This window comes from Rhinolophus sinicus, chromosome 17 (genome assembly GCF_057876585.1).
Source record: "Rhinolophus sinicus isolate RSI-liver-muscle chromosome 17, RSI-T2T, whole genome shotgun sequence".
NCBI lineage: Eukaryota > Metazoa > Chordata > Mammalia > Chiroptera > Rhinolophidae > Rhinolophus > Rhinolophus sinicus.
The window spans coordinates 70,344,243-70,370,138 of NC_142517.1; the positions used below are offsets into that span (position 1 = coordinate 70,344,243).

At 34.1% G+C, this 25,896-nt stretch overlaps 1 protein-coding gene across 1 annotated transcript in view; it reads left to right on the plus strand.

Moving 5' to 3' along the window:
- The window catches only part of SLC9C1 (solute carrier family 9 member C1), an 85,027-nt gene that overhangs the window by 17,132 nt on the left and 41,999 nt on the right, over positions 1-25,896 (plus strand). Inside the window, exons 7-14 of the mRNA XM_088794355.1 lie at positions 1,090-1,251; positions 4,965-5,064; positions 8,266-8,440; positions 13,738-13,819; positions 15,996-16,162; positions 18,481-18,606; positions 21,503-21,597; positions 24,133-24,252. Coding sequence (XP_088650481.1) covers positions 1,090-1,251; positions 4,965-5,064; positions 8,266-8,440; positions 13,738-13,819; positions 15,996-16,162; positions 18,481-18,606; positions 21,503-21,597; positions 24,133-24,252 — 1,027 coding nt within the window. The remainder of the gene's footprint in view (positions 1-1,089; positions 1,252-4,964; positions 5,065-8,265; positions 8,441-13,737; positions 13,820-15,995; positions 16,163-18,480; positions 18,607-21,502; positions 21,598-24,132; positions 24,253-25,896) is intronic.

Consider the following 25,896-nt stretch of genomic DNA (forward strand, 5'->3'; position numbering starts at 1 on the left):
TTTTTAGCCATGGGAATGAGACTAGGTAAGAAGGAATCTAAATCACCTCAGTACTCCTAATAGCGCCCTCCCACCAGTGGACACTTATGGACAAAAATTCATACAAGGATGTTTTTCTCCCTTCATTTTACCAGTTCAGAGCATAGTTCTAAGATTTGCCTCCAAATTTAGCCTTGTTCTTTTTGTCATGGTTACTGTTTTCTACTGGTCATTCTTTGTTTTGGTTTTGTTCTTGCTCTCCACCTACTGGAATTGGAGTTGACCCTTCAGGCTTTCCTCTCCCCAGGACCCACTCTTATCTATCATTCAAACTCTGCTCCTCAATTCCTCACTCTGTAAATGTGGGGAGGACTTCCTCACCCACTAACATACCTGATTCCAGCAAAGGAGCAGCATATCCAGGACTTAGACTTCCTATTTTCCTGGGAAGGGCATCATAATGACTGTAGAAAGAAATTTGACAAAATATAACAATATTAATAAAGAAGCAACTATCCTTTAGTGCATAATTCCACTTCTGGGGCCTAAGGAAGTAATCAAAGAAGTACAAAAAAATTATGTAGAGAAATATACACTGCAATGTTATTTATCAGGGGAAAAACTGGAAAGAATGAAATGCCCAACAGTAAGGAACCAGTTGGTTTGACAGGCTAGGACAATACAGGAGATTCACTCAGTTGTGCTCCCTTTTCTATATTTCCAGAGGTGCTCCTTTTCTCTACATTTCCTTTGTGTGCTACATTAGATATAGACTATAAACACCATGAGTTTAGAGACTTACTGTTTCTTATCCATTACTGTATCTCCAAAATTTATTACACTGTTTGGCACTGAATAAATACATACTCCTTAATGGGGACTGAAAAAAGCTCTTAAACTAAACGGAATTTTACAAATTTAAGTGTGGTTTTCAACATTTGAAAAGAAACTTTTTCAGTTTAGGAACAAGAAAACACCCTACATCTATCCTAAAGGCAATGAATGCGTTAATTTTAAAGATAATGACAAAAAGAAAAGTTGACTCAGAACATCACTTAAAATGAACAGTAAGTTCTATTAACTATTTCTGTTTACTCTTCTTTCTTGCAGCCCGTAAAATCATGGATGAAATATGGTCATATTATCTAGCGAGTTTCTTATTTGGAATGCTATGTTCAAAACTGATTCAATTGTGGATGTCTGCTGTTTTGGGTGATAACGTTAATCACATAAGTCTCAGCTTTTCAGTTCTGTACCTCATCTTTTTTATTTGTAAGTGAGGGGCCGATGCCTAAAATTAAGTGACATAGAGAAATTCAAAATAAAGATATCAAAGACAAAAATTCAAAATAAACATTCCAGGCAAAAGTTGGTTAAAAAAAATTCAACTGATCTAGAAGGAATATTTTTGTTAAAATAACATATCAAAAGAGATAAAAAACATTAGTACCTATACAACAGAAAACAATATGCCAAAATGTGTAAATACCATAATAAAAGACAGAAAAAACTAACAAACTCATAATTACAATGAGATATTTTAGCATGCCTTTCCCAGATAATTTCATAATCAATTCAACACAAAATTATTATAGGTATAAAAAAGATTTCAATAAAAACTTAAATGTGTGATTTATAAGATATTTATTTTTTACCTCCAAAACAGAATACATATCCTTTACATATACCTATACACCTGTAGACCATTTACAGAAATAAATTAGACTACAAGAACATTTCAATAAAATTCCAAACATTGCTCAACCGTAATGCAGTTAAATACTAACTACAAAATGATGGTTTTTAGAAAAAATCATTCTAACTGCCTGAAATTTAATATATATTTTCTTGGTAGCTCTAAGATCAAAAAGGAAATAAAAATGCAAGTTATAGATATAGTATGGATAAATATTAGAAAATCTATCAATGCTACTAATCCATTTACCTCTGCTCCCTCCTCACAGAAATACGGCAGGTATTGATATTTAGCAATATCACTATTTCCTGATACAGCCTGAGAATCACATTCAACCCAGCTATTCAGACAGCTCTACAAGTGATTTGGAGTTGCCATGTGTGATAATACCTAGTTACCAACTTATACTATGTCTTTCAATTACTTTAAGTAATAAGACAATGTTATTTATTCTTATAACCGTGATTGAAAGTAGTTCCGGAAGCTCTAGCTAATGCAATAAGGAAAAAAAAGTGTACACATAATTTGAAAGAGAAAATGGTTATTATATTAATCACAACATTTTAGATTATATAAAAATCTAAGAGAATTACGAAATTAAACCAGCAAGGCTCTTTAACAGATTGATATAAGGTTAATATATTAAAAAATCAGTAGCGTTCTTATAAGCCAGCCATAACTACTTAGGAAATATCATGAAAATCTGATTTTCTTTACATTGGCAAAAATTTATAAAATATCAAGGAATAAAATTAACAAGAAGTTTGGACCTAAACAGAAAAACTACAAAAGTTTACTGAATAAGATAAAATTTGAATAAATTGAAACAGAGAAAAACTTCTCTTTGGAAGTGCTAGAGTAACAGGGTTCCTTATTTTCATGCCTGAGGAAAGAAAGGCAGAACATAGGATAGTGAGGTTTCCTAGCTAATCAGTGAATTAAAGCCAATTAGAATCTAGTGAGGTTACAGGATCAAATGAATGAATTAATAGACAGTGAAAAAATGATCAGTCAGTACTAGTATATTCTTCCTGTACTACTTTATATGTACCTACATTCCTACAAAAATACATCCCAGCAAATGTAACTTCCTCTAACATCATTTAGTAAGTGAGCATTACCTCAATATCAAGGGTTGTATCCAAGGGAATAATTTTAAACTTTTAGTTAAGATGCCTCAATAAACATTTTAGAAAGAAAACTTCTAGGACAGAAATTCATAAACACAAGATACAGAGTAAATATAAATCTAAAAGGACTTTCACTCTCTCCTGGCATAATGTTTATATTGTTAGTATCTTCAAGGTAGTCATCATAAATATTTTGCAAATTTTGCCATTACCTAACAAGTTACAACGACTAGGTCAGGACTTGATCTTAAAGCACCTATGTCCACCATTCCCTCTTCTTTCATGATTTAAAAATGGCTAAAGTGTTAGTTTCTGGCTTAGGTACAATTTCTGGCCAGGACTAAAAGAATATAAAACTTTATATTTACAGATGTAATTTTCCATCTCTAAAAGGAAAGACTCAATAGTATAATAATGATACTAATTTCATCAAATTAAAATATATCATAATCTGACTCAAGCAATGATCAAAATTTGGGGGGGGTTGTAATTTTACAAAACAATTTTTAAAGTTTCTCTGGAAATATTAATTGTGAGAATAGGCAAGACAATTTTTTTAAAAAGTGGAGAACTTTACTAGGTAGGAATTAAACATTTAATAAACCTACAGTGATTAAAACACAACTGTTATAACAAAGGAATACAAAGTAAACCAAAGAACCAGAAGGCACACATATGGCAACTTGATAAATATGATGAAAGCGGCATATCCACAAGGTTCTTTAGTATTAAACCAAACATTTTTATTAACTAGAATGATGTCTGCTAAACATTAAGTTCTTTAAAAAAAAAAAAAAAAGAAGAAGAAGCCCATTACAGAACAGTTTTACTGTATAATCCCATTGTGGTTTTTTTTTTTTTAATTTATGTGTGACTTTAGTTGTGTTTATGTATATTGGATGTATGCCACTGTAAGTGCTCACTGGGTACTCTACTCTTCTCAAAGATCTTTATCCAATTAATGTAATTCCCAATTCTCTAGCCTATGAAAACCCAAAGATCTTCTTATGATTTCTAAAAGTTTCTGGAGTTTTCTTCTTCATGATCTCTGTTGCCTCCTCTAAGTATAGCACCGTTTCTGCTTCTTAGTAAATTTTATTGAAGCAAGGGACAAGGACAGATCACAGGGAAAGAAAGTTGCGTTACGTAGTTCATGGTTCTGTGAGATCTGATGGCTACCCCTATTTCCTCACTTTTCCATGCATGTTCCCTGCTAGATTTTTACCACTGTCTCCAATATATAAATTCATCAAGCATCTTTTAATGCTTGAAGCTGCCCAGCGGGTCTCATTCTCTAGTCTCAATTAGCTTATCAAATTATTTCTTCTAGATGAATATAATACTCTCCCCAATAGAAATTCCAATTAAAATTTTCTTTAAAATCATACCTGAGGTAGTGGCAGTGGAATTACTGGTGTTCTCTTTAAAAACCTATATATATATATGTATATATATATATATATATATATATATATATATATATGAACTCTATAATGTACCATATTATTTGAATTTTTCACAGTGATAATATACTACCTTCATGGGGGGGGGGGCTCTTGCTGGAAGCTAGTTCTCTACTAGAACTACTTTAAAGAATATGTCACAATTCTTTAGGCTTTTCAGTCCCCCGTAGTAAATGCGCCAAAACAAAATTAAACTGGGGAAGTACATTCATGTTGTTTTTTTCCTGGCTCAACTCCTTTAGACCTATCACAAAGTCAAACCGTATCTATCTCCTACTATCTCCCAAGAAGAAAGCATATGAAATAGGCTTGTCCGTAGAGAACTTAATCAGCTCACTTCGCTTTTCCTTCAGCCAGCTCCTCTCTGAAAAATTTAAACCTGTAGAGGGTGCTCTAACCTCACTAAAGCCCATGAAGAGTTTTGTGAGCTCCATATTGCTGTCAACGATCTGAAGCCAAAGCAGCGTAAGGATGTCCAACACAGACTTTACTACACAATCGTGTATGGATCTGAGAAGGAAGCAGGATGATAGGTGGTGGTAGTAACTTACGATATTCCTCAGTTGAAACCAAGTGGAGTAGCCTCTCTATAAAGTCACTGTACTATCAAGCTATCTGATATTTTCATTCCTGGTAAAATTTGTTCCACTGTTGATGTTAAAGTAATACTTTGTATTTATTTCTTTTTAAAACTAGGTGAGCTAGTTGGAATGTCTGGAATATTAACCGTGGCTAGTGTGGGACTTTTTTTAAATTCTACAAGTTTTAAACCAGGAGTTGAAGCACTACTTCTGGAGTGAGTGGCTAATACATTTTTTACTTTGTTTCATACATTAGAAGCTATAATATCATAATAATAACTACATCTACATCTATATGGTCAAAGTAAGATGCTGACTTGAAAACTACCCAACTTAAAAACCCTGCTTAAAAACTTTATTGCCTGTGTCTTCGTCTCCTTTAATTTTAGGCAAAATTTGTAACTTCACCTTGAGTTCATGTTGGTTCTATTTTCCCACAAATTCCCTCAAGTTTCTAACTATCTACTCAGTCATTTCCAGTCTAGTGAACTAGCAGTTCAGTATTTCCTTTCAAAATCAATCATTTCAGCTTTTCCTAATGATACAAGTGTTCACAATCAGTATTCTCGAGTTCCATGAACTGTGATACCTGAAGGAGTTCTAAAAAAATAGCATAACTGCAACCTAAACATGTCTTTCAAAGTCAATCCAAAAGAAAGACACTAATTTACATTCAATGTAAACTGGTTAAAATTACTGCTTTGCATGCAGCTGATGAAAACATGAGCTCTGAGAATGAAGAGTTTTCCTGGGCTCTGGAGAACTTGAATAAGCACACCATCACAGATCCCAAATGAAGGCTCTACAAAGGGCACTCATGTGAATAACAGATTTATCATATCTTCTATGTGCTTGCTAGATTTTAGGCTAAAGCTTAACTCTATCACTATGTAAATCAGAACTACTTTAGAATTATTTGTTTACTTGCCTTAGTGCTCTTTTTTCCCAGTTAAATGATAAGCCCCTTGAGTGTTGGTAAATAGATTATTCATCTTTACTTTCTTGATAATGCTTAGCACAGTGCCTCACTCATAGATAAGCCTTGCAATAAATATGTTAGATTAATTAACTATAATTAACTATATTTAATTTTTTTCTGAAAATGCAGATTCTGGAATTGTCTATCATTTGTTGCTTTCCTTATGGTGTTTACTTTCACCGGACTTCTAATTCCTGCACATACATATTTATATATATCATTTTCTGATATATATTATTCAATAAATATATACTTCACACTTACTGTTATAAGGTAAGAATGTCATTTGAATTTTTCTACTTATAGGATACTGAATAAACCCTAAGATATCATTTTAAATAATAGAAATGTTTCACTCCTTAGAATGAAAAATTTTCTCTTAAACCTTCCAAGGAATCATCAGCAAATTAGTGCTTAGTATTTTCTTTTTCAGTTTTTAACTGCATTTCAAAGCAACGCATGCCCTCTGTAAAATTTTTGAAAATTAGAAAGAAGTGGCAACCAACAGCATGGGAGGAGATATTTGCAAACAAGACCCCCGATAAGGGGCTAATATCCAAAATATACAAAGAACTCAACAACAAAAAAACAAGCAATCCAATTAAAAAATGCACAGAGGATCTGAATAGACACATCTCCCAAGAAGACATGCAAATGGCCAACAGATATATGAAAAAATGCTTAACCTCACTAGCTATTAGGAAAATGCAAATCAAAACCACAAAAAGATACCACCTCACACCTGTCAGAATGGCAAGACAAGTGTTGGAGAGGCTGTGGAGAAAAAGAAACACTTATACACTGTTGGTGGGAATGTAAATTGGTACAACCACTATGTAAAACAGTATGGAGGTTCCTCAAAAAATTAAGAATAGAATTACCATATGACCCAACAATCCCTCTCCTAGGTATCTACCCAAAAAAATCCCAAAACATTTATCTGTAAAGATATATGTATCCCTATGTTCATTGAGGCTTATTCACAATGGCCAAGACATGGAAACAACTGAAGTGTTCTTCAATAGATGATTGGATAAAGAAGATGTGGTACGTATATTCAATGGAATATTACTTGGCCATAAGAAAAGATGAAATATTACCATTTGCGATAATGTGGATGGATCTTGAGATTATTGTGCTAAACGAAATAAATCAGAGAGAAAAAGTCAAGAACCATATGACTTCACTCATTGTGGGATATAAAACTGAAAGCAAAAAAATGAACACAATAAATAAACAAAGAAACAAAAACTCATTGACACAACAGTTTAGTGGTTACCAGAGGGTAAAGGAGGAGGGGCATGGTAGAAGAGGGAAAAGGGGGTTAAATATATGGTGAACACACAATGCAATATATAGATGATGTATTATAGAATTGTACACTTGGAACCTATATAATTTTACTAACCAATGTCACCCCTATAAAGTTAATAAAAATTTTGAAAAAATGATACTAAGAACAAAATCTTTTATAATTTTACTACCTAGAAGCAACCACTATAAACATTTGGTACATTTTCTTCCAGTAGTTTTTCTTTTTCTGTGAGCTTTCATAAAGTTAAATACCTATCATCAATAAATTTTTCTTCTTGGTTTGATTGCTTGATATTATATAGCAAGTAATTTTCTACAAATTATAGTTAGAAATAGCTTTTTTAAAAAATCATAAGGAAGTCCTCTTTGTAAATGTCCTTTTTGCTCAAATAATTTTTGTAATTTCTTTTTCAATGTTAAGAGGCAGAAAAGAATCTGCCATGTAGCTAAAACAGAGATGACATAGAGGAGGGAAAACCACCATTACTGGAGTGTCACAATTCTTCGATCTCCATAATTCAAATTGTCAACATTCTACTTCCATCTAGGAAAATAAGTTAGGAGTCAATATCATGTTGACTAGTGCCAAGTAAATGGAAATTAGTACCAAATTATCAGATACAATTAGTATAAAGTATAGGAACAGTACATGACTGAAAGAAGAAACAGAAATTAATTGACCAATATTGCACAGATTCAGCAAGATTTAAATCTATTTTAAAAAGTGGATGGGGGGAGGGGACTCAGTTTTTTCTTATTTCTTATTCATTAGATTTGCTTTTACTTCTTTTTGGGGTCCAATATAGAATACATATTTACAAAACATCTCTCAGTTTTGCTTTTCCACCTGAAGAATCACCACTTGGGGGTGATGTGAAATTACCCTACTACTCACCCAACAGGAAGAAACAAAGAGAATATTAATAACATTCTCTTGGCATGTCTCTCTATAAAATTTCCTTCTGCTTTCCTTTGGTTCTGTGCCAACAGTGTGTGAAAGATGGCTTATTTGTCTGAGAGTTGGCAATTCCACGGGAAACAAATTGGAAGTAACAGAGTAGGATGAAATGGAAATAAATTTCTATGACAAAAATAACTTTTTAAAATTTGTTTTGTCTTTTAGACTTCTGGTCATTCTATTAATGAGCCCTCTTTTGTCTCGACTTGGTGATGGGTTCAACTGGCGCTGGGCATTCATAATGGTTTGGAGTGAAATGAGAGGGATACCTAATATAAACATGGCCCTTCTGCTTGCTTACTCTGAACTTCCTCTTGCATCTGAGAGGGAAAAATTGCAAGTAAAGAAAGATATATTTTTATTTGAATATTTTATAAAACTGCTGCTGTGTACTAAAATATGCTTTTGTATTGAGGTAGCTCAACCCCACTTGAACTGTGGGAGTGAATTAGCTATGATGGCAAGACTGGGGAGAGAAGGAACAACTGGCAACTTTCCTCTTCACCATTCTAGCTTAGGGACCCCTAAATTCCTTCATCACACTTGTAAATATAGGTTTATTATAAAGGTGAAAGGAATTAGAACTTACAAATCTTTTAAAATAGTACCTAATACAGAGTATGCACTTAATGTTTTTATTTTTATTTACTCCTAATACCAACTCAGGAAAAGCAGAAACCTACTTATGATTAGCTCTTTACCTTCTGTAACTTTATGAAGCCACATTTAGTAATGCTAGATATCAAAACATTTTAATTGTCAAGTGAATTTATCGCTAAGATAGTGCCCCCAAACTCTGCCTAACAGGACGTAATGGGCATGACTCTCCTCTACATCATCTCAAGGTAAAATAATTACAAGGAGCTCTATAACAAATTTTCTATGCAGACATCACAAATTTTTCTAAGCATCTAACACTTCCATTGTGGGTATTGTTTATTTTAATGTTAATTTCAAGTGTAAAGGGAAGAATGGCTAGGAACTTATTACATGTCTAATTAAATAATAATTCAAACATTGAAAAACTAAATAGTCAAACACTGTTTTTAAAACAAAAATTATTTAACACTACATGATCTCCCCCTTCTTTGTAATCTATCTCCACCTGCAGGAATAATTAAGACCAGTATCATCATCATACATCCTGACAAGTGTAATGGTGAACATTGCACATGAATCTGGGTTCTGAAATTTTCAGTTGGTTGCTATGTGGCCATCAACAAGTTAGTTAATTCCCTCCCCCACCCCATATGTCAGTTTCCTCATTCCAAAATGGACTCAATAAAAATACCAATGGTTTGCTATTAAACCGTTGGTATTTTTAACAAGTAACTTTAGCAGGGAGGATGGAGCCCTAATGTGTAGTATTTACCAATTCTTGTTGTGTGATCACTCTCACCAACAGAACATCAATCAGCTCATAAACTTCCTAAATATTTAATGCTGAGCTCTCACAAACTGGTAAGAGCCAACTCTAGCATACCACTATCTCAAAGGGTTATTATGAGAAATTGAAAATATACATCAAATTTGTAATACATTGTTTAGCGTTATGTACAATATGTACAACAAATAGCATATGTACAAAGTGTACAATAGATGTATAGTAAATATGAGCTATGGTGATGATGATGATGACATGTAGACCTGCTTTGAAATAAAATCTTAGTAAATAAAGTCATTTAGTGAAATGTCCTCACTAGTAATAACCAGTTGAGAAGAAAGTAGCACTCCTTCCTTCCTTTAATTTGGCTGAATCCTACAGTTGACTCATTAATACTCATGAAGAGGTACTACAGTAAAAGGTTAAAAATAGTAACTCAATCCCACCTCTACTACTCACAAATGATCTTGGGTAAGGCATAGTGCCTCAGTTTACCATCTGTATAATTGGACAATATTGGTGTTTACTTTATAGAATTGAAGTGAGGATTAAATAAACCTGATATATTGTACTATAGTCTTACTATATAAATGTTAGCTCTTATTACTATTAAGCTATATTTAACTAACTTAGTGGTCCTCAACCTGGAATGCACTTTAGAATGCTTCAGGAACTTTTAGAAAAATAACACTGCCTGTAGAATTCTGGTCCTGGCCCTGGTGAATAATGGATATCAGACTTACTTCCCACAGTAAATAACTGTAAAATGGGTTAAAATATATGAAGCAATTGATTTTTGGTATTGGGTAAGGACACTGAATGGTTGGATCGTTGAGAGAAGGGTAGACACATTAGAAGAGTTCACGTTTACTCTGGCTTTCTTATAAATTGTGGCATAAAGACGTGGAGACCAAATAGAGAACAGTAGCCTCACTGAGTATAAAAAATAGAGTCAGGGCTACTGACGCAGCTTTGAATTTGTGGGGCAAGGTTCCAGGGAGGGAAGGAGTGTGGAAAGAAGTAGCAGCAGAAATCTGCACAGGGATCCTCTTGGGTCATTAGTCCAATGCAAACTGCGCCATCAGAAAATTAGAGGAGGACTGGCAGAAAAGAGCCGCTAGAGAGCTTTGTGTTGAATGGACATTCTGGAGGCCACACAGTACTGAGAGCTACTGGAGTTCTGGCTAGGTACAGTATAAACTTCATGAACACCACATGGGTTAAGTTGTGACTTCAGAAAGACCATGCCTTAGAAATAAGGATTATGGCCTATAGTAAGGTTTCCTCTAGACCCAGTCTAAGACAAACTAAAACCATGCCTTGGCAAGAGAGTATGATCTGTGAGTACATTAACTGACACAATAAAACTCAAAACTCTTTAAGGGAAGACAGCATAATCAAGACTCTCAACAACATAGAATCCATAAGGTCCAAACTAAAATTAAATATTATGATACATGTGGAGAAGCAGGAAAATGTGACTTCTAATTAAGGCAGAAAATTATTCAGTTGAAATAGACTCAGAGATGAAACAGGCGCTGGAACTAGAAACACTATTAAAAATATATTTAAAAACTTTTTAAAAATGGACATAAGAAATGAAGACATGGACTATTTCTGTGAAAAAAATGGAACTAATAAAAGAACGAAAGAGAAATTCTATAATTGAAAAATATAATATCTGAAATGAAGATTTTCCTTTATGTGCTTAATAGTAGATTGAACTGCAGAAGCAAGGGGAAAATAAGCAATCCTACATGAATATGTTTCAAACAAGAGTAGGGAATTATGTGAAGCAAAAACATGGAACTAAAAGGAGATATAAGCATATTTTAGTTCGTGACTTTAATACTCCTCCCTGTAATTTGTTCAACAAATTATAGACCATCTAGACAGGAAATCAGCAAGGATATGGAAGAACTGAGCAACATCATTAACCAATAGGGTGTGTTATTTATGGAATCATATCAATTGATGCTGAAAAAACATTTAACAAAGTCCAATACCTATTCATGGCAAAATCTCTCAAAAAATATAAATAGAAGGACACTTCCTAAAGTCGATAAAGAACATCTACAAATATATCTACAGATAACATTGTAATTAATAGTGAGACACTGCTTTCTCCGTAACATTGGGAGAAATACAAGAATATCTACTCTTACTCCTCTTATTGAACATCATGATGAAGTTCTAGCCTGTTCCATAAGACAAGAAAAAAGGTGCATTATAAATGCATGAATATTGAAAAGAGAGAAATGAAACTACCTTATTTGCAGGTGGTATAATTAAATATATAGAAAATCCCAAGGATCTTCAAAAAAGAAACATGAGAAGGAGGAGGAGGAAGAGGGGAAGGTGGAGGAGGAGGAAGGAGAAGGAGAAGGAGAAGGAGAAGCAGAAGGAGAAGCAGAAGGAGAAGGAGAAGGAGAAGGAGAAGGAGAAGGAGAAGGAGAAGGAGAAGGAGAAGGAGAAGAAGGAGAGGAGGAAGAAGAAGAAGAAATGAATAAGTGAGTTCAGCAAGATCTCAGGATACAAATTAAATATAAAAAGATTAAATGTATTTCTATATACTGGCATGATGCAAGGAAACAAATATTAAAGATACAATATGAGTACTATGTACATTGTTCAAGAAAATATGAGAGGGAACTAAAATGACAAAAATAAAGAAAAAAAATATATATATATATACACATATATAAAACTGATTTGAGGTGGATTATAGACAAATATAAAATCAAAAACTCTGAAAAGTTTTAAGAAAGGAAAAAACTGTATTAAAATTGTAATACTTAATATATACCAATAACAAAAGATGAATACAAGTCATGTGTATACATTTTTTGGCACCCCCCAGTATGTATGTATGTATGTATGAGTGTGTGTGTGTATATGTATACATATACATATACACACACACATACACACATATATGTATATATACATATCTGAAAATGCACTTCTATCTATAGAATATATTTTTCAAAATTTCTACAATTTTATGATAAAAAGAAAAACAACACAATTTTTGAAGTAGACAAAAGAGGTGAACAAATACTTCAAAAAGAAAGATGTATGTCACTAAACAAATTAAAAATGCTCAACATCATTACCCTAGGGGACTACAAATTAAAACTAGAATGATAAACATAGTTTTCAATTTATATGAAGGTCTTAAAACTGGCAATTCTTATCTCTAGAAATAGAAATTAGAACAGTTGTTGCCTCTCGTGGGGTAAAGGATTGATTGGGAAAGGGCACTAGAGAAATTTGGGGGTAGGGGGTATGAGAATATTCTACATCATGATAGGATTAAGGGTTATATGGGTGTATGCACTGTCAAAACTTATCAAACCACAGAGTATATTTCAATGTGTATAGATTATACCCTGTTTTTTTTTTCATTTTTGTTGTTGTTGTTTTTTCTAGTTACCAATTCTTGGGTTGCACATGTAAAGAATTAAATCAGAATATTCAGTGGGAATATTCTGAGCACCAATATTTTAAAGTTTCCCAGGTGATTCTAATGTGCAACCTTGAGAGTCTCTGGTGTGGTTTCATGCTCTGTCCCTAATCTTATATCTGTGACCAAAGAACACAGGATTGGCTAAGGGTTTAACATAAGCTTTAGAAGTCAGAATTCCAAAAATCAACAGAAGTTTGGAGTCTCATGTTGGAAAATTTTGCTCCACTCATCTATGGAGACCAACTTGGGATATAAGTGAAAGAAAACAAGTGGCACCAAAGACATTAATTGCTCCTCCTTGCTGAAAATGAAGAGATGCCAGAGAGACAAAGTATGAGGTGGAGTAAACATATCAAGGCCTCTGAGTTGTTCTCTTTCCCCAGGTGAGAAGAATTGTCTGATACAGGTGTACTGGTAATGTAGACTAGAGAACTGGCTATGCACATGGAGGTGGGTATAGTAGATAAGAGCTGATAAAATATAGGCATATTTCCAAGGCCCAAGAAATGCAGCAATGGAATTTAAAGACAAGTATTTTTTTCCAATGTCTATATATGTTTACTTGTCAAACCATGTGTCCTGATTTGGTTCCAAAAGCATGGATGACATATATGCAGGATGATAGAAATACCCCAGAGTATTTTCATCATGTCTGACATCCAAATTCTCCCCACCATGAGCATCTATTGACATAGCACATCCTAGCTTAATTTACATTGGTAAGTACAGAAGATATTATATGAAATTGTCTTGAATACTTACTTAGTGTTTTTTTCAATTCTAGGTATTATTTCATGGAGTGTCAGTGTGCATGCTTACCCTGATGGTCAATAGAATTATTTTGCCAATGGCAGTTAATAAACTAGGTAAGCCCCACTAATTACTATTCTGCATGAAGAGAAAAAATATTCTAAATATGCTAAATATTGCTAGAAATTAAGAAAGAAGCTATATAAATACAAGTCAATGATGTCTAATTGAAGAAAAAATTAGGTCTCTAAGTAAAGTCATATGAAAGGTTTAGGCCAATAAGCTTGTTTATTTAAAAAGATTACTTATTTATATCAGTCCAGTTTAAGTAAAATAATATAATGAATGTATTCAGTTATTTGACAAAGTTTTATTAAGAGCCTCCTATATGCCAGGCACTATTTTAAATGATAGTGATGCATTATGAAGACAAACAACATTTCTGAGTTGATGTAGCTTCCATTAGAGAGAGGTAAAACAGTAAATGAGTCAAATAAGGTAATATCGGAGAGGCATGTGTGCATCAAAGTAAACAAATCACATTTAAATAAGATAGAAAACACAGCAGGTGGTAGACTACTGAAGAAACTATAAGTGAAATTTATTTTTTTAATTAAAGTTTATTGGGGTGACAATTGTTAGTAAAGTTACATAGATTTCAGGTGTACAATTCTGTATTACATCATCTATAAATCCCATTGTGTGTTCACCACCCAGAGTCAGTTCTCCTTCCATCACCATTATTTGAAAATTTATTAATTTCACTTACAAAGGAGAGTAGAAGCAGAAATAGCAATTTTAGGAGGTCATTAGCATAAAGCCATATGCATTTTTTAATCCCCTACTTTTTAACAATTGAGAAATTGAGATCTAAAGTTCTTACTCAAGGTCACACAACTAGGTAATGGCAGTTACAGAACTAGAAACAAATTGCCCTGATGCTTTTAATCCATTATATTCTTAACTGCTCTATCACCCTTTCTATTACATGCAGAGTTTTCACTCTAATGGCATTTTGTATCAAGCTGAAATTTCATCTTCATGGATAATATTGCACTATCCAATCTCCCTCCCTCCTTCATATTTGTAACAAAATCATTTTCCTTTTCTTTTTTCTAATTCTGAGCCTTAGCATAGTAAAATAAGAACAGATTAAAGGGATAAAGTTTTGCAAAGAGTATCATATGTTTTACTTAGTAGGTAAATAAACCTAAAATTCTTATTGTGGAACATCTGATTACTTGCATGGAGAGCAGTGAACATTTGTTCATGGGACATTATTGTTTTTTAAAGAAGCTTCTATGGCTCAAAACAAGGAATTTGCATCTGATAATAAGAGTCTTTCAAACCTTAATGAGGTCTGGAGGTATACATCTGGAAATAAATACATATATATCATATACATGACCTTACGTACAGGTAGGAGATATATAGATATAGATATAGATATAGATATAGATATAGATATAGATATAGATATAGATATAGATATAGATATAGATATAGATGATATAGATATAGATGATATAGATATAGATATAGATATATATGCATATCCTGTGTGTGTATGTGTATTATCTGTATATATCTGTATCTATATCTATACCTACATGAGATAAATAGGCACAGCAGATATATTTGCAGTCCAAAGGCCTGAGAACCACAAAGACAATAGTGTACATTCCAGTCCAAATCTGAAAGCATGTCCCAGCTTGAAGACCATCAGGCGGAGAGTGAATTTTCTTTGCTCAGCCTTTCGTTCTATTCTGGTCTCCAACAGATTGAATGAGGCTTGCCCACATTGAGGAAGACAATCTGCCTTACTCAGTCTACCAATTTAAATGTCATTGTCATCCAGAAATACCTTCACAGACACACTCAGAATAATATTTAACCAAATATCCGGGCAGCCCATGCACAGTCAAGTTGACACATAAAATTAGTCATCATACCTCTCTTACTCTGTTCCTCATCGATCGAACTGGGAAGAGAGACTTACCTCAAAAGGTGGTCAACATGATCAAAAGACTTAATACAAAGTGCTGAGATGCACTTGCTCAGCACTCGATAAATATTAGCTATTATTATTATTATTATTACTTACCTTGGCTTTTGTGAGTAGCACGAAAGTAGAAAATTTTGAAATTATTGGTGTTCCTATTATTAAACAATTTATGTTGAGTCTTTAACTCTAAAAAAATACTTAGTACAATAAGAACAAAAGGAACCTTTATAATTAAGATCAAAATGGTGTTGTTCCTACTATTTTAAAATGTGCTTTTTGTATCAAAGGACTTCATGATGTCACATCAACAAAATATAAATCACTTTATTATACATTTCAACACTTTCAAGAGATAACGAAGTCTGCAGCCTCTGCACTCAAATTTGACAAAGATCTTGCTAATGCAGATTGGAACATGGTTGAGAAAGCAATTATACTTCAAAACCCATATGCAGTAAGCAAGTAATATCTTTTGTTTATTCCTTCAAAGCAGATATGATTGCCCTTGAATAAGTATAAATGTTATAAATATCAATTCACAATTTTTAATACAATTGACAGAGAAATTGTATTGGTAACTACTTATTTACCACAATAGTTAGGAGGGAATTTTAGGGAATTTTGTGATCATTGTGGGGCAAAGTAGAAGTAACAACTTCTTTGAGTATATAGAAAATATATGTGTAAATTCAAGAGAAGGAGCAGTGTATTGGAACTGCCTTTAAAAGACATCATGAAAAGAGGATAATGACTAGGTTTTGTTTTGTTTTGTTTTGTTTGTTTTGTTTTGTTTGTACTAGATTGAGGGTGGACAGGCTCCTTTGTTTAGCATTCATTTAGGCTATTACGTGACAAAGATTTGCTAGGTCCTAGCTTATGATTAATATTACTTTTAATATAAAATAGAATTTAAAGCCAGCATCATATGTTTAGATGTGGGTAAGACATCACCATCTGCTTCTGAGATATGCTTTAGAATCTCTGCAGTCAGATTTATACTTTTAAGAGTATGTATTAGGTTGGTGCAAAAGTAATTATGGTTTTTGCAATTTTTAACCCTTTAAACCGCAATTACTTTTGCACCAACCTAATAACGCATCAGTCAGTCATGGTTGCCATAAGAAGAAATTGTTCTGGGAAGAAGTTGTTCTGGGATCTTCTCCATGCTACAGCTGTTTTGCTATTTCCTATGTCATGTCCAGTTTTCACTGCAATGTTTTTCTGCATCATATAATACGAGGGGCCAACTTCCAGGAGTGCTGATGTAAGATAATTAATACCTATAAAATCGAATTCTCCCAAATCCATTTCATACCCATAAAGCAATGCTTGAAGCTCAAGATTGGGGCTCCAAAGTAAGCCTTCCAAAGTAAGCTCCAAAGTAAGCCTTCTGCCTGAAGGAATACTGCCAGAATTGTCTCTGAATTTCTAAATGAGACAAATAAAAGTCAAATCCAGGGATTTTTTTTTTTTTTTATACTAACTCCCAGTATCTGATTGTGGCCTTTTACTAACCTGGCTGAATCAAAATCACTTGGAAAGTTTATTAAAAATATGGGTTGATTTCCTAGCCTTACCCAGGAGAGTTTGATGCAGGTGTTCTGAGGAGGGTCCCGAGAATATGTATTTTTAATCCATTTACTCAGCTGATTCTAATGCAAATCAAGGATGAGGCTACCACTCTGGTACTTGATCTGTTTCAGAAGGCGGATGATTAGTAACTGCTCTCCTCTTTTTGATGTAGACATGAGGGATAGCACAGTACTATGTGTGGGGACAGAGCCAGAAGAGCAGTTTCCAGGCTCTTGGCCTCATGTGGAAAGGTGCTGGCTCAGCTGTAACTAGTTGGCCATCAGCTGTAACCGGTTAGCGATTAGCCACTAATATAACTGCCGTGGCTATGCTGGCAAGGGGACTATGCTGGCAAGAGAAGCGGATTGTGGATCATGTGGCTCCTGCTTCCTGTGTCTCACCCAACCGCCAGTGAGACTATAGTGGTATGAACCCCCTATCCATGGCTCCATTGGTGTTCCTTTTTGGCCTCCCCATACTCTGTGTCCACCCACCGAGAGCGGGAGCGGGACAAGAGACGCTGCATGACACTATGGATAGAGCACTAGATTTGGACTCAAAAAATCTTGGTTCATATCCTAGCTTTGTCACTTAATAAACAGCTTTGTGATCTTGAGCAAATCTTTTGTTTTCTTTAAGCTTCAACTTTTCTCATCTGTAAAATGGGGTTATCCATATTCTAATCTTCTGATGTCATGTTCACTTTCTATTCTATCTTCAGTGATTAGTTTAAAGCAGTGATTGTCAAACATTAGCTGCAGCAAAGTCATGGAATGTGTTTGTAAAAACACAGATTGCTGCCTCATTCCCCAGAGTTTCTCATTCAAGAGGTCTGTGGAGGGATCTGAGAATGTATGTTTCTAACAATTCTCAGGTGTTGCTGATGCTCCTGGGGGACAACGCTTTCAGAACCACTGGTTTAAAGTGTGACCACATATGTGGTGGATTTTATAAACTGTTAACAATGCCATGTAAAGGTAAATATATGCTGTCACTCCTTCCTCCCGAAACTGGCAATTATTTTACATTCTAGATAACTGTGCCAATGTTGAGGAAACTCATCAGAACGTTCTTCTGAATCTAGCAAATTTTCTATAATTTTCCAATCCAAACTGGTACATGAATTGCTCGAGGTTTATGCTAAACAACATGTTAATATTCATATACATTTTTTTTGGTTTTCATTTGTGTTTTTCTTAGTTGAGCCAAGAAGAAACAACAGAACATCCAAAGGTGAACTGTCCAAACTGTAATAAGGAAATAGATGAGACCCTTAATATTGAAGCAATGGATCTGGCCAACAGGCGTCTCCTGTCAGCACAAATAGTTAGTACTTTATTTTATACTTTTAAATTATTTTTCTAAAATTATACTGAAAACTTTCTCTTTTGTTGAAGATATCTTGATTTATTAATCTGCATAGCTTAATAGATTGTTTACAAAGGCAAAGGGAAGTTTGGCATTGTCTTAGGAATCTGCTTGACTGCAAAAAAAGGAAAGAAAAAAATAAAAGGGAAAGAGAAGAGAAAGAAATCCCCAAATTAGCTTAAGTAAAAAGTGTTTAATTATGAGAAACTGGGAATTTCACAGATCCCAATGACAGGAATTACAGCTGAACTTAACCTTCAGATGTGTTATGCAGTCAGTTCCATGACACTGCCCATCTCTGGGTCCAAGCCAGTTTTGCATAAAAGGATACCACCACTTCATTAATAACTGCAGGTAGAAGGTGGTAGGTTTCTCTGTAAAATGTTGGGTAAAAATTAAAGAAATTCTGTAACACTGCAGCATGTAAGACTGTGCGAAATTGCAATAGCCTAATAAACATTTTCTATTCAGGCTAGGATCTTGACTAGTTGCCATGACTCATCCTCTCAAAATGTTCATGTTGGGCCTTCCTCATTGTGTATGGAATGGTCACGCATGTCTCAGCTATTCCAACCATACAGGATTCCAAGCATTCTACTTTCTCAGTCCAACTTGGGAAATGGAAGGTCTATGGGGTATGATTGTTCTCTGTTCAGCAGTAGTCCTGGCAGACAAGTTGAGCCTCAAAGGCAGCCTTCCCGAGGACCTAAATAACTTCTATATGCAATTGAGGTAATACTATGAAGGATGAACTTATGCCCAAATGGTGCTTTGTTCCAGCAGCAGATTTTATGAGAGCATGTCTTTGAGTCATTTCCTGATTTTTAATTTATTTCATGAAATGCCTAAAATCAATGTAGGAGACTCCGTTTTGAGTTTCGCTCTCATTATTAATATGATGTGTGACTCAGGACTTATTCTTTTTAGTCTTTATTCTCCCTATCTGTAGAAGAGAAAATTTATGCTAACTGAATAACCTCTTATATTTTTTCCACTTGTGATCTTCCATGGTTTTGCAATATACACTCCATGTACCTTTTTAGTTTCTTGCCTTAAATGTTTGTTTTCCACTATTATATCTTTGTTGATTTTGTGCCATGAGTGGTTCTTGATCAGGAAATTCTGTTTTTCCGTAGTAGGTTAGATTTCTTAGCTCTGTTCTCTAGATGTTCATCTCGCCTTTTTCATTATAGACATACTTTCATGTTTACCTTGGTTTGTTGATTTGGTTTCTGAAATCTCAATTCTAATATTAATATTAATCAGTCTATTACAGTTTTTCAAAGGTTTGAGAGGGTTTATTTAAATCTTAGCCAGTTCTTGTTAACACGTTGCGTATGGCGGGGTTTAAATCCCTCATACCCCTCTGTTCCGGCAGGTTTTTAAAAGAAACTACTTTAAAATGCACTCTTCTCTTTAAAGCGTAAATGCTTCTATGTCATTTATTATTTTTCTATGGAATTTTTTAGGATTTGCTCACCTATGATGTTAGTAATCCCTCCTGGTGTGATACTGCAGAAAGCAGCTTCCTTTGTTATTAACGAAACACAAATAATTCAATAAAATGTGCAAAGTAAAAAGAGTCAACAGTAAAAACGAGAATTCTTGTTATCCGTCCTTAACGCATGGCTCAGAACAAAAACGAAGATTCTCGTGATCCGTACGCAACGTGTTAACTGGCGCAACATCTTCTCTACTATTCTTCGTTAGAAGAAGAAGCACATCATGGCAAGACAGGGTATAGGAGAGGAAGCATACCACATGGGGGAAAGGGGAGACAGGCTTCATATTCAGAGAGAACTGAGTTTCTAATGAGATCTTGGGAAAACTACTTGACTCCCTGAGCCTCAGCTTTCTCATCTATAAAATACTGTTTAGACTACCTTCCTCATCAACTTATTGCAAAAATTAAATAAATTTAGGTAAAACAAACCTGTATATACATAGTTAGATCAGTTAATTCAATAGTATAGTAGAGAACTCAATAAATGGCAGTTATTTTTAGGAATCAACCGTTTTCTAAATTCTTCTTACCTTTTGGTATGAATGATAATGTAAGAATTAACATGTTTCTAGTAACTAACTTCTTGGTCATTTATGTTGCTAAGCCTGTATCTCTTTCTAGTATTCCCCAAGACTAAAACCATGTTTAAATATCCATAAATTATTGTGCAGACAGAATGTCTTCCATAGCACCCAGGAATCTTTAGTTATATCATATATTCCAATTTTGGAAGTTGGTCTGTACAATGATTCTCAATAGTGTTCAGCACACTGAGGCCAGGGGCAGTATCAGACAGTGGTTTCCCCAGCATGAAACGTAGTGCCTGACACAGAATGGGCTCTCAATATATGGGCTGAATGAATGAATAACTGTGTTCTGCACAACAGTAGCTACTGATTTAATACTAACAATAGATTGAAGATAACAGCATTCTGTTGTCAAACTATCTGGAAAAATGGCATTAAATAAAAATATACAGCAGGATCTTTCACTGTAGGATTTCTCAGAGCCTTTAATATTCTAATATGCATATGAACTTTTAAAATGGGAATATAGCTTACAGTAGTTCCATGCTTATTTGGCCACAGGACTGCAGTTATTTTTGAAAATGTAATTAACATCTGGCAGAATCCTAGTTTCCTACAGAATCAGTTGGGTTCTACCCAAAGTTCAGACCTACTCTCTTCATTGATTTCATGGTCTAGACTCACAGAGAGATTCTTTTTATAAAGATACTAGAATATTTGGGCATTTTGACTTCTTTCTAACAGATTGTTTTTCCATAAAGGAAATAATAAGTTGCCATTGTTATTCATGCTATACAATTATTTGACTTAACATTCCTTTTAGGCAAGCTATCAGAGACAATACAGATATGAGACTCTGTCCCAGAGTGCAGTCCAGATGCTGGTAGGTGCAGCAGGAAGCTTTGGTGACAAGGGAGAGTAAGTATATTATCAAGAGAAAGCTTTCACCCTCCTAAGCCACTGCATTTAGGAAATTGTGTGAATTATTTTTCTTGCTTATGTCTGGTAAATTGGGATCACCCAGTGTTATCGATGCAAGCCACTGTCTGCTCTACACCCCACCATCAGGCCAAATCACCTACTTTCAGTCTTCCTAACTTGCTCTACTCATTCACACTTCTGTGTGTTTGAACAAGTATCTCCTTCTGACTGAGATGCTCTTGCCTTTCTTCTTTTGTCCCTCAAAGCTAAGCTGTAGTAAACTGCTTTTACGTTTTTTTCTTTTTTTAGACTACTTGAGTTACTCACTAAGGTCAAGGCTTCCTTAATCCTTCCAGGCACATCTTCCCAAAACACATCCTCCCTTAGTTCTTAGCATACACTTGTAATAATTTCTTTAGATGTAAGACTCCACAGAAAGCTGTGAGCTCCTCAAAGTCGGGGAATTAAAGAGCACTCTCAGATCATCCCCTATGGAAGAATGAAATATACAAAGTCTGGACATACCTTCTTGTTCTGGTTCACACCCCTGGTAATAAGGACACCAAAATTCCCTGCTCAAATGATCCTAAATTCATTTCTAGGGTCTTCTGGGATCTTTTCCTCTGGGCCATCATCTCACAAGCAAACTGGGCTTTCAATGTACACACCCCAAATCCTAAGAGGTGTGTCAGCCTGGTGTCCACTCACATGTACTGCTTGTGGTACAGTGAGAGGTAAAGCCACGTGTAGGAAGAGAAGCAACCAGACACTTGAGCATGTCCTCATTATAGTTTGAGTACAGATTATCAGAGTCTAAGAGTTTTAATTTCAACCCTAGACATGCAAATCATTATGACATTGCATTTGTCAAGAGAGGAAGATAAAATATCCTATTTAAAATGTTGGTTTCTTGATTAACAACATTTAAATATTTCATGTGTGATACAAGGTGCTCCATTTGCCCTCTTGTTCCAGGCCCTTCAAATGTTTAGGTGTTAGGGGAGTTAGGGAAGAGGGCTGGGCAAACAAGATCACTTTAAAACAATATGATGTGTACTTTAGAGAAGACAGACACAGTGTGCAGTGGAAGCTTTTAAAAGAATGAATAAATGACATGTGGAAAAGCATTATCACTGCATTTTCCAAGAGAGGTTAATGTAAAAAAACAGTACAGAGCAATTCAGCCCATTGCCTTCATTTTTCCTCTTTTCATGATATCACAGAATTTTAGGATTCATGGAACTTGTGAAAAGATCATATCTTAGCTTAGACATTAATTCCTTTAGGAAGGTTTCCTGATTCCCCAAGACTATATTAAATGCACTCCTTTGTGGGTCCATCATGTCCTCTTATTTATTATTTCTGCAGCAACACTTACTACACTTTACCGAAATTGATATTGGCATGTTTTACTCCACTAGTCTGCTGGATCCTCGAGGGCAGAAACCAGTATTTGTTTATGTTTTATCCCCAGCACTTAGCAAGCATAATAGGTTTTGAGAAATATTTTTTAAATTAGGACTGAATCAAGTCATATATGCATTCATGATTTTCTATGTAATTACCATATTATTATATTGAATCACAGAGAATTTAATGATTTCATTCTTTTCAGTTACATCAGTTTCCCTGTAGCAGAGAAATTGCCCAAATTTCAGAATGAAAACATTATTATAATCAATAGGAAAGACAGGATTCACTTTTGAACTTAAGTCACCAATGACCTTCCATTAAGCCACTTTTTAATTAAGGTAGAACCTAAGACGCAAGGACAGACCTCTATCCTCCCAATGAAAACAATGAAAGAATCTAGTCAGCAGCGTGTAAGTTCCTCATAAAATCAAGGGACTTGGCTAAGCAAGACCAAATCATAGCACACAGATCTAAGCTGTCTCAAAAGAAAATCTAGCAGAAATCTATAGACAACTTGGGCAAGTGCCACCAAAATGTCTTTTAGGGTTTTATTATCATCAACTTGTCCAAGCAACTATTTTAATTCTTATGCTACCATTTGTGTTTTCCCCCATAAATTCCCTGACTACTTGCCGTGAAGGTGAAAGAAAAGAGATAGAAAGATATTTGAGATGGTCTGGATGTTTCATATATACTTTCTTATTTGATTATCCCAGGCTGACATAGGTATTTTTACTTCCATTTTACAGAACAAACAGGTTAGTGAGGTAATTGGTTCATTACCACACCTGATAATGGGGGGTGTGAAAACCCAGATGTATTTGAATCCCAAATATTTGATTATGGTATGTTTTCCGTCCCCAAACTTTGACCTCTCTGCTATTTTCAATCAGGTATCTCCAATTTTTTATACTCTCTGTTTAATGAGTAAGCAGAGAATAACTTCATAATTATATATCTACTTGTATCTACAACTTTGTGACTTTAATCTATGCCCATGAATATGTATCATTCCCAGTTGTCACTGGGCAAAATAGTCTTCCTGCTTTTGGACAATACTGAAATAAACCTATCCATCAAATTTTAAAACATGTTTAAAGATTTCTTTCTTGTTTTTAGATATATGAGTCCTGAGACGATAAAGACTTATTCTGAAAGCAAAAAAATTCTTAGCTTTATTAGAAAAGTATTGCTTAATTGGGTGTATAACACTAAAAAGGAAAAAGGGGTCCCAGCAAGGTAAGTGCTTTTGAACTTTACTAGAAATGCTACTGTATTCATTTGAAACTCTTTTTATGTTTTAAAATTTATATTCTGAATACTTTCCAAAATATTTTGATACATCAAATATTTTGATAATTTACAGCTAAATTACTTGTATACATTAAAAAGTTACTTAAAGAGAAAAAGAGATGATAACTTTTATTTTTGAGTAAATTTCACAAGATTAACCATTGGCCATTTTAAAGTGTATATTCAGTGTTGTTTAGTATTTACACAATGTTGGACAACCATCACCTCCTTCAAATTTCACATTTCCATCACCCCTGTACCCATTAAGCAGTCACTCTCCATTTCCCCTTACCCCCAGCACCTGGATGACACTAGTCTGCTTTCTGTCTCTATGAATTTACCTATTCTGAATGTTTCACATACATAAAATCATACACTACCATGTTTCCCCGAAAATAAGACCTAGTTGGACCATCAGCTCTAATGCGTCTTTTGGAGCAAAAATTAATATAATACCTGGTCTTATTTTATTATAGTATAGTAATATATAATATAGTAATATAGTAATATTTACTATAATACAGTAATATAATATTATAGTAAAATAAGACCGGGTATTATATTAATTTTTGCTCCAAAAGATGCATTAGAGCTGATTGTCCAGCTAGGTCTTATTTTCGGGGAAAAGCGTTATGTGGTGTCTTTTACTCAATATAATGTTTTCATCCACATTGTAGCATGTATCAATACTTTATTTCTTATTACCCTGAATAATAGTCCATTGTATGAATACACCATATTTTGTTTCCCAATCATCAATTGATGGACATTTGGGTTGTTTTCACCTTTTGGCTATTGTGAACAGTGTTGCTATGAACATTTGTGCACAAGTATGTGTTTGAATACCTGTTTTTCATCTTTTGGGTATGCACGTAGGAGTGAAATTGCTGGATCATACTATAATTTTATTTAATTTCTTGAGAAACTATCAAATTGTTTTCCACAACTGCTAGACAATTTTGGAATCAGGAAGTGTTAGTCCATCAACTTTATTTTTCATGATTAGTGTAACTATTTGAGATCACTTGCAATTTTATATTAATTTTTTAATTGGCTTGTCTATTTTGGGGGGGAATATCACTAAGATTTTCATAGGGATAGTATTAAATTTGTAGATTGCTTTGGGCAGTATTCCCATCTTAACAATATTGAACTTTCCAATTTATAAACATGGGACATCTTTTCATTTACCAAGTATGTTTCAGGAATGTCTTATAATTTTCAGTGTGCAAGTCTTCAGTTAAATTTAATTCTAAGTATTTTTTTCTTTTTGATGCTATTGTCAATTAATTTTTTCTTAATTTCATTTTTGGATTGTTCATTCCTGGTGTATAGAAATACAACTGATTTTTGTATATTGCTCTTGTGTTCTGAAGCTTTGATGAATTCACTTCTTAGTTCTCATTGCTTTTTGTGAATTTTGTAGGATTTTCTGTATTTAAGATCATGTTCTCTATGAATAGAGATAATTTTACTTTTTCCTTTCCAATTTGGATGCCTTTTATTTCTTTTCTTTGGTTGAAGAGAAGGAAATATACACACCTCTTCTCCATAGGAATATCAAAGTTTGTGTCTCTATCTTTAATCCAC